The 9,799-nt window shown below is 42.2% G+C and overlaps 1 protein-coding gene across 1 annotated transcript; it reads left to right on the plus strand.

The window, feature by feature from the left end:
* The first annotated feature begins 2,274 nt into the window (after positions 1–2,274).
* On the plus strand, positions 2,275–8,357 carry zgc:113307 (uncharacterized protein LOC553753 homolog). Its single transcript, XM_058631949.1, has 5 exons — positions 2,275–2,433; positions 3,727–4,061; positions 4,662–4,986; positions 5,126–5,443; positions 7,476–8,357. Exons 2-5 carry the CDS (start codon positions 3,756–3,758, stop codon positions 7,625–7,627), a joined length of 1,101 nt encoding a protein of 366 aa, XP_058487932.1. The 5' UTR covers positions 2,275–2,433; positions 3,727–3,755; the 3' UTR covers positions 7,628–8,357.
* The last annotated feature ends 1,442 nt before the right edge of the window (positions 8,358–9,799 follow it).

Below are 9,799 nucleotides of genomic sequence, written 5' to 3' on the forward strand. Positions count from 1 at the left end.
AAGTGGTAAACCTGTAACAAGCTTGTATCTGCAGCTGATTCCTGGTGAAATGAAGCCCTCTAGTGTCAATGAGAGGACATGCAGAGAGCAGACGACGGGGGAGAAACAAAACCTATTAAACACAGAGCACAATCTGCAATTTTGTAACATTGGGAGACAAGCAGCAGACACATATCAGATTTTCTTTTTTTATTTTGATAAAAAAAACACTTCAGTTTGCTTATGAAGATCATGATATGACTGAAAACCTAATTGGGGCCCCTCACACCTATTTCATTCCAGCAGGCTTCAATAATGAGGGGCTCGTTACTGCCACTTGCAGGTCAGTCTAGGACATGGCTCGTGTTGGACAGTGTGTTTTCTCACTGTTTTCCCACCAGTCAAAAGGGGGGAGGGTTTGGGTGTAAGGGTGGGGAGCTGCATATTAGGGGAACCCCCTTTTCTTCAGGGCCTCAAGCATTTGCCTGGTATGTGTGTTCTGTTGGTGTGGACCAAACTGGGCCACATAAACCTTTGCAAAGCAAGCCTTCTGCATTATATTTTATTCTCATTACAAGGGAATTATTTTAGTTATTTAAAGACTCTGCTGCAGACCTGATATTCTGCAAAGCAGACTCAGGGCTCACATTGATAAAGTCTGTAAGATAAGGACGATATTCCATGTGTTTTCTAAAGAATTATGCGTTTAGTATAACCTGGTTTTTGGTAGAACCTTTACATAACTTTGTGTGACACTAGAATGATAAATATCAGCTCTGTGGCACCACCTGTGGTCTCCCTCACAGACCTGCAGTCCAGTCCATGTTCTGTAGTGAAAGACACCTGCTTCATCTAACTTCTAGAACTATTGACAATATTTCACAAACAGCTTCTATTGACACATTCAAACACAAAGTATAAAAAAAAATGGAAATACTCCAAACCCTGTTCACATGACATAGCAGAGTAACTGGGACAGGTGGGAACAAGTTGTCAGCTGTTCTCGGAGCTTCTGTGTCTTCCAGGTCCCAAGCAGGAAACACCTGAAGGCATCCTCAGCATTGAAAAAAAAAATTCTGTGAAAAGAATATGACTCACTAAGCATTATCATTTGACAAGAAAACTTATCTAATCATTAATGACATTAACAAACCAAATTAATCTTCTTCGCACCAAAATACTTTCTCAGAAGAGACTCCAGCACATGCACATGCACGGTTTGCTCCACGCATATTTTCGTGCACGTCCATAAACTGTTCATGCACAAGCCTGTGACACAAATAGCTCAGTAGACTTTAACAGGTGGCTTATTTTAGTTTCATTATTTCAAATGCTTATTGGCATTTTGTTTGTCTGTGTGCGTCACTCGTGGTGTGACAGCTTTCCTTTAATTTGGTGGAAATGTTGTGACAGAGTGGAAAATGGATAACAGTGGATACTGTCATTGATATCAATCTACCACCAGGATGTCCAGAATTAATATTCATCCTGATTTCTTGATTTTTGAATCATTAATTCAAAGTACCTGTGAACCATATGGATTTGGTTTTTAGGCTGTCAGTCTAAACCACTCTCCTAAACCAAAGTGATCATGTTCTACTTCTATTATGGTTAAAATAAAACACCCCATCACCCTTTTCAACCTACAGAAGAAGTCACATACAGGCACTCATGTTGTAAATTTTGCTCAACCCCATTGTCATTTTGCAGGATTTTTCAAGAGGGCGCTCTTTTCATTCTCTGCTGAAGAAATACTGACCCCTTTATTCCCTCCTGCTTTCTCCACCTTGCCTCTTCTCTCACAGCGCTCCCTCGTATATTTTGGGGGAGAGGAATCTGGAAACGTTTTCCTCTGCTCAGCTCAGATACTTGCAAGACATTCCCAAACACACACACACACACACACACACACACTGGCAGTCAAACACACACACAGATGGACACACAAAGGCAAATATACACGCGCAGAATGGTCTCTTTGGCTCCCCAGGTACTTTGTGGCTTGAATGCCTCCACATACTTTAGACTCTCGCTCTCTCTTTTTTTTCTCTCTCTCTCTCTCCCTCAGAAACACAGACATTTTTCTCATTGTTTCCATCAGAGTCCAAACTGATCTGTTGCCATCATTTGATTTGTCCCTTTCCCCTTTTCAGCTGTCCTTGTCAGCCTTGCTTTGTATTGTTTGTGCATCTCCATGGTACAAGCAAACTCATTTCCACCAACATGTGGGTTGAACTATAACTGGGCTGCTGTGAGAAGGGAAAAATGGGAAAAGATGATGGAGGAGGTCTGGGGTACGGGATGTGGGCAGTGTTTGGAGAGGGAGAATGTGTCAGACAGAGGGTAAACATTGCACTGAAAACACTCACAGACACGTTGACACACAGTTTATTCCATATTTTCACTGGAAAATTTAAGACAACTTGTCCTTGCTCCACAGCTCCCACTAAACAGGTAAGTGTCTGGTTGTTTCTTGTCTGTAAAAACTTGGAAACTGGCATAACTAGCAATAGTCGAGGCTTGATTGCATAACACAGTTAATCTCTTGGCAACCTCTTGAACATGTGGTGCACTCTATGACGAAAGAAAGGCTGAAAGCAGTAAACGTGCCGATCACGTCAAACTTTCCTGATGATGCAAACCTTTTTCTAAACAGAGTGCGATCGTGTTGATGAGTGTACTTTTATGCATACCTGGTTTGTCGGTATAACCGTAACCAAAATACTCTTCCTTCTTCTGCACCTACGTAGGGGCCTGTGCCAAAGTTCCATTCATTTAATAATTTCATTTAATTAAAAATGTGACTTTGGTTGACCAAACATTAAAACAATGGTTAATTACATTAAAGTTGAAAAAAAAACTCCAAATTTACTGTGTTGAAGTTTGTTCCATTAATCTAAACATTTCTAAACATTTCTGAATTTCCGCTCAACAAAAATTATTCGCTGAGTGGAACATAGTCTTATAAGTTATTGGCCATAAACCAGTGTACTGTGTAACTTAAAGAGACTACTTACTGTGAAGTGAAAACTTTGAAATTAAAGATGACCCGCTGTTGGTCTTAGGGTTGATTCAAACCTGCATTTGTCTGCGTGACATTAATGTCATTGTCCACCATCGATGACTGCAGCAGTACACATGGACCTCATGCAAACCCATGGACGATACATGCTTACTGCACATGCTCACCACCACATGGATGCATGGAAAGCTAAAATGATATGGACACTCAAGTTAACTACATTACAGCGAGGCTGTTTCGCACAGCTGCTCTATGACAACACCACCCACGTTGAGGAGGTACTATGAAGTAATGGAAAACAACGTGCCTGATACCGAACTGAGTAGAGTAGTGCAAGAACTGCACACAGGAAAGTGGCAAAAGTCAACAATGAGTGTTTTAAACCTGACCAACCATCAAACAAATGCTGCTATCGCTAATGCTATGGTGCTAGCATAAATGCTACAACCGTCAACACAATTGCAAGTGAGTCAAGCTCCAAAAACCCTGGCTCCTTGTTCACATGGGTCATTAAACTCTTCCTGTCTGGTAAATGACTGCAGCGCTGTGCCCTCAGGCCTTTTGTTAAAGTGTGTTTCCATGCCAGAACCAAGACACCCATGTGATGTCATTAAAGCAATTTTGTAAGAGTTGACAGGGCTGTTCCCCAGCTATTGAAGACAATAAAAAAATCTTTCACAAGCTCATAATGTTCTAGTCAATTAACATTGACGTGTATTTTGCAGGATTGCATATCTCGCCAGCCACCTCCACCATGGTGCTCCTGTGCTTTGCTGTGTTGGTGCTACTGTGGTGTTTTAACTCTGCCTCAGCCACTGTTGTAGCTGACTCGGACTATGGAGGTGTTCCGCTGTGGGTTAACCGCCTGCTGGGGGAGCCCAGTGTGCTGAGTCTGCAGGGGCGAATGGACCCAGCCTGGTTCAGAGCCAACAACCCGCAGGCCTGCCCACAACAATGTGACTGCCCCATCCAGTGGCCCACAGCAATCTACTGTGACCACAGAGGCTTGGCAAATGTTCCAAACAGCCTGCCAAACAAAACTCAGTACTTGTTTCTACAGGTAAGAAAAACACTGTGCAAGATTTATCTTTACAATGGTCTGCCACATCCCACAGTGACTGACCTCCACAGGACTGTTATCACTGGCCACTGTATTGGGTGCACAAGAAACCTAATAAAGTGGCAGCATTGGCACCTGGTGTGATCTAACATTGCAGCAGCCCATCCGTTTTACATTACATTCAGAAATTGTCTTTTGCATACCTTAGTTGCATTGAGTTACTGTTGCAAGTCATTCTATCATTGTGAACCAGTCTGGCCTTTCTCCTCTGACATCAACAAAGTGTTTTTGCCCAGATAACTGCCACTTACTGGATATTTATTTTGTTTATTGGACCATTCTCTGTAAAACCTAGTGATATTTTTTGCACAAAAGTCCCAGTAGATATACTCTGACCAGCCCACCTGACACCATCAACCATTCCACTCATTTAAATCATGTTTTCACTCATTCTTCACCAGTCTTATGCTCAGCTTGAACTTCAGCAGGTGGTCTTAATTATGTTCACATGCCTAAATGCGTTGAGTTCTTGACATGTGATTGGCTGATTAGATATTTGCATTAGCATGCAGTTGAGTTGCACTTTTCTCATATCCCCAGGGCAACAACATCACCTCCTTGTTCACTTCTGTACTGGCCAACATTACCGGGTTGCACTGGCTCATTCTGGACCGCAACAATCTGCAGAACAATAAGCTGGACTCAGTGGCTCTACAGAACCAGACCCAGTTGAGGTACTTTTTTGCCAACCACAACCACCTCAAATCAGTGCCTAGTGGGCTACCAGCAGGACTCAAGCAGCTGCGACTGGCCTACAACCAAATCAGCAGCATTAGCCCTGGAGCCTTCCAGAACATGCACAACCTGACACTGCTGCTGCTGCAGGGAAACAGGCTGCAAACCATCACTGAGGGAGACCTCAAAGGTAATGCAATGTGTCATTTTCTTCCTTAATACTGCACAACATGCACCTCTTTACATGCTTGAGATGATGTGCAGTCTTGTACCTTTTCACCTAAAGCAAAAGACCACGAGTGTTATTGTCCTCTCCTATTGTCTTGCAGGTCTGGACAGTCTGAATCTGTTAGAACTAAGTGGGAATTTGTTCTCGTCTGTGCCAGGACATTTCCCTTCTTCTGTCCAACAGCTCTATCTGTCCAACAACTCTCTCTCTGGGCTGGACAGCGACAGTTTTGAGGGGCTCCTCAACCTTAAGTACCTACGTCTAAGTCACTGTGGCTTGCTAAGTGGTGGCATCCACCCATGGGTCTTCAACTTCTCCAGTTTGGTGGAATTGGACCTTTCATACAACAAGCTAACTACCATCCCCACAGTCCCGAGCACCTTGCAGTACCTCTACCTGGAAGCCAATGAAATACAAGGTGAGGTGTTGTCACTTTTTCTGAAAAAGCGACTCACTATTTCTTCAAAGACATTTCCCCCATCCACATGTGCACACTCACACACAAACGAGACAACATTATTACATTATTATCATTAACATTATTCCTATAAATATTAATCACGTACGGTTGGTCACTTGGTGCTCTGTCTATGTGTGGTGCCTCCTCCAGCGCTTCACTCTGATTGAGCTAACAGCTAAGCTAACAGATGGGCCTGTAGACTTGAAGTTAGAAGTAGTAGATAGAAGTTTGCTCGTGTTCTCCATTTTCACAGCGGATCTAAGGCCAAGCTACACTCTGCTGGATCACTCAGTAATTATTTAAGAGGGCATGATGCACTTCAAGACTGTATATTTTAAAGTGGTAGTCTAGTAGCTGTTTTGCCTTTTTCTCTACAGACCATCCCCTACAGTTTTGGAGTACATATTTTTACAACACCACTGTAAACATTCATCCATCCATTGTGTATCGTTTTATCGTTCCTGACGCTCCCCCCTCCCTTTCCCTCTCCTGGCCATGTGCATTTGTTTTCAACGGAGCTGGCAAACACAAGCCATGAAGCCATGTCCATGCCAGACGGCATCCATTTAGCATGCTTCTGTATTTTTTAATTCTCACTATTCGGAAAATGCCGGTCTGAGGTTTACTCATGTGTGTCCAACCTGTTTCTCGCAAAAGCTGAGACTTTGCGAAACCTCATGATTCTCAGGACTCTGAGAAGGCGGCCCTGATCTTGCAAGGCTGGTCTTCCACTAACAGACAGTAGGGGAGTGGAGACAGCCCCCAATCTCCCCGCAGCAAGCCATTTAACTATCACAATGACTCAGAAGCTGTTAAATTAGTGTATAAATCCTGCATAGTACTGCTTTAAGGTTCAAATGGATATCTAACTAGCATGTGCATGCAGTCACCTCTGACACTGTGAGTGTAGAGGTGTCACTGACGTCATTTCTGGGAAATGCTCATTTCCGCGTCATGCATTTTTAATTGCAGTGTTACTGAGTTGGGTGGTTAGCCATCTTGGGAGGTCTGACACCCAAACATGACTGTGAGGAAGTAGCAGCAATGTGAAATGTGACAAGAATTATAAAGACACAAAAACAGGCCCAGCCTCATTGAGTACAGCTGACCCTCCTGAGTGTGAACACAGGAGGGCTGGGATCAGTGGGACAATAAAAAAGAAGTGAAACGGGGTGGGGTAGATAAAGGGGGAGGGGATATTTGGTGGTTGGACAGAGGAAAGTGGGTTGCTTGGTGGAAAGAAGTGAGGAGAGTGGTATGAAAACATCTGTATTGGATTCAGGTGCAAGAGCCAGAAGCACATGCTGTTCCCCTCTTCAGTCTCCCTATACACACTCACTCTCACTATCTGCTCTCCATCACTCAGGCTGCTTTTTGACAGGATTTATACCACACAGCAGCAGCCTTGTAGCCAGGAGCTACATAGTTTTTGCACAGGTCCATCCACCAGCAGTGATCCAGTGCATTTTTGGCAAAGTAAATATGTGCTCTAGTTTAGTGTATGAGACAGCAGACAGCAGCTGGGCTACGTACCAACAAGACAGACGCACGCCGAAGCTCTTCCACAATAACACACACCTCATCGTCTAGCTAGCAGTCTCACAGCTAGATTTCCTGTTCCAAAGCCCACAGTCTGAGTTAAGAGAAACTACTCCTAAAATGAAGTGAGAAACCAGAAGAGGGTGTTGTGGTTTCCTCTGCCTCCCCTTTTTTTTTTTTTTTTTACCACAGCACCTGTGAGACATCTAATGGTAAATGCAGACTCTCTGACAAGAAAAGTGACATTCAAAGACTGCACATATAAGAAAAGTAATTAAAGGGTTGTTGCATGTCAAGCACATGGTACATGATATGAAATCAAAGCTCTCTGCACTGATTTAGTATACAATCTTTTTGACATGACAGTATCAGGAAATGGCTGACACTCAGTTGAATAATGGGTTTCTAAAAATAAAAACACTCTGGTCTGTTTCCCATGTGTTTATCACAGAGTTCAACATGACTAGTTTCTGCAGAGAGGTGGGACCTCTGTCCTACTCCAGAATGAAGATCCTGCGATTGGACGGAAACAGAATATCGTACCATCAGCTGCCTTCTGACTGGATCTTCTGTCTACGTGTGCTTGAAAGTATTTACGTCTGACTCCGCCCACAACTACGGCATAATACCGATCGAACCCCAATTACAAAGCAAAAACAGAGCTCAACTTGTTTTTTTATTTTGTGAACTCAAACAACTCGGCCTTAAGCCTGAAACCAGAAAGGAGGACTCATTTATTATGTCTTCAATATGTAGACGCACATCAGACGCTGGAGAGAAAACCGACTTTCAAAAGATGCCAAAGGCTGAACTCATACACTAAATCAGTGTTATTTTATCATAATGCCAAACCTTCTGATCAAAACATGTTTCATACCACCAGTACTTTCCCTTGGGTCGCTCTCTCTCTCCCTCTTATCCCATCCTTTTTAAAGTTTAGCCGAAGCAGGGTTGTACATCTGTGTGTTATTAGCAAATAGGAACTGTGACAAACCCTCTCATTTATGACTCTACAGAATAATATGCTCTGGTTAAAGTGAGCTGTCTTGAAAGCAAATGGAAATATGTATGAATGGCAAAATTCAGTAGCTTTTCCTTGAGTCAGTGTGCTGGGCAGCGTAAAACCGCCACACCAGTCCACTTCTGGAGCTCCGTGTCATATGAACATGTTTTGATTTTTGTGGTTGATGATGCTATTATTCTGCCTCTGTTCGGTGAGCTCTATCAAGCAAAACTATCAGACCTGACTGAGGGACTATTTCTTTCTCTCTCTCTGAGATGAGAGAGAGTATATGAATATGTGTGCATTCATTGTTCAAATTAAATAAAAGAAATATGATGCTTGGAAAAGGCAAAAATAAACAAATTGTATCATTTTCTATTGTGACATGGAAAACAAAAATCCCAATTACCCACAACTTCTTAATAGTTTGTCTAACAATTGCTATATAGAAGAGTCAGGTGTTTAAACAACATGTTGGTGTGTAATAATTTATATACATATGTGAGTAACTTGAAAAAATATGCACAGATTTATTTAACAAATACATCTGGTGTTTTATCATCTCAGTTTATTACAATAGAGGAAGCATTCAACACATAAACAATTGTGTTTATTATCAACTACATGTTGTCTTCACAGAGTTGACCTACTAAAAGTGTTATAAGTGTGCTTTACTTTGTTATTTATATTTTCTCACTCAAACTGCTTTACAGTTTTGCCATTCACCCATTCACACCCCACACCCAGGAATTGAACATACAACCTTCCATTTGAAAGACAACCACTGAGCTACCATCACTCAATTCAACTCCTCACTTTTTGAATACTTTTACATCTAAAACTTAGGTATGTTTCATATCACAAAGTTACTTTAGATGTTTACTTTCAACTTCTACCAAAGTCCTTTTCTGGTAAGATACGTGTGTGGTTAGTTTAAGGTTAGGGAGAGGCATTAAGTGGTTATGGTTAAGGTTAGGGACAACGCTTTGTTTAGGCTGTCCAAAATGAATGGAAGTCAATCAGCGTCCTAGGAAGATTAGCTGAGTAGACCTGTGTGTGTGTGTTTGTTGTGTGTGTGTGTGTGTGTGTGTGTGTGTGTGTGTGTGTGTGTGTGTGTGTGTGTGTGTGTACGAAAGCCATATTTTCCAGGTGACACCATGTCTGACGCACATGTCTGAGTGTGTTTGATGGACTGATCAGACTCATGTCATGTCTGGACCCACTCTCACCAGCAGCAGGAGTCTCTCACACTGAGCTCCTTATTGAGGGACAATTATTAAAACATTAGAGTCAATGTGAGCTTGTTCCCAGTGACGACTGACCCACAGTGCACTGGTATGTATGAAGTCATGATGGACGAAAACAAGCTGAGGGAAGAATTTCACTGTTGCTCTGTTGCTGCTGAGAGACTGTAAATACAACAGAGGCAGCCAATCTGCTGCATCAAACAGTATACTGTGACTGTAACTCTACTTTCTCTACTCTCTGTTTTCTTTACGCTACATACAGTATACTTAACTTTGTTTTACTTTGGTTACTTTTGGCTTGTTTAAACAAACAAGACAGTTAGATGTTAAATGATACCAAAGCACAAGATTCTATAACCCTTTAAGCTTTAAAAGCTTTAAAAGGCTGGGAAAATAGCTGAGTTTCATCCACAGGTTCTGACTGTCTAGCAGTTTAGTAGACCATAGACTTTAGACTTAGACTTAGACTTAGACTTTAGACTTAGACTTAGACTTTAGTCTTTAGTAGACTTTAGTAGACAAGCA

The sequence above is a fragment of the Solea solea genome, chromosome 6 (assembly GCF_958295425.1).
Source record: "Solea solea chromosome 6, fSolSol10.1, whole genome shotgun sequence".
NCBI classification, from domain to species: Eukaryota; Metazoa; Chordata; class Actinopteri; order Pleuronectiformes; family Soleidae; genus Solea; species Solea solea.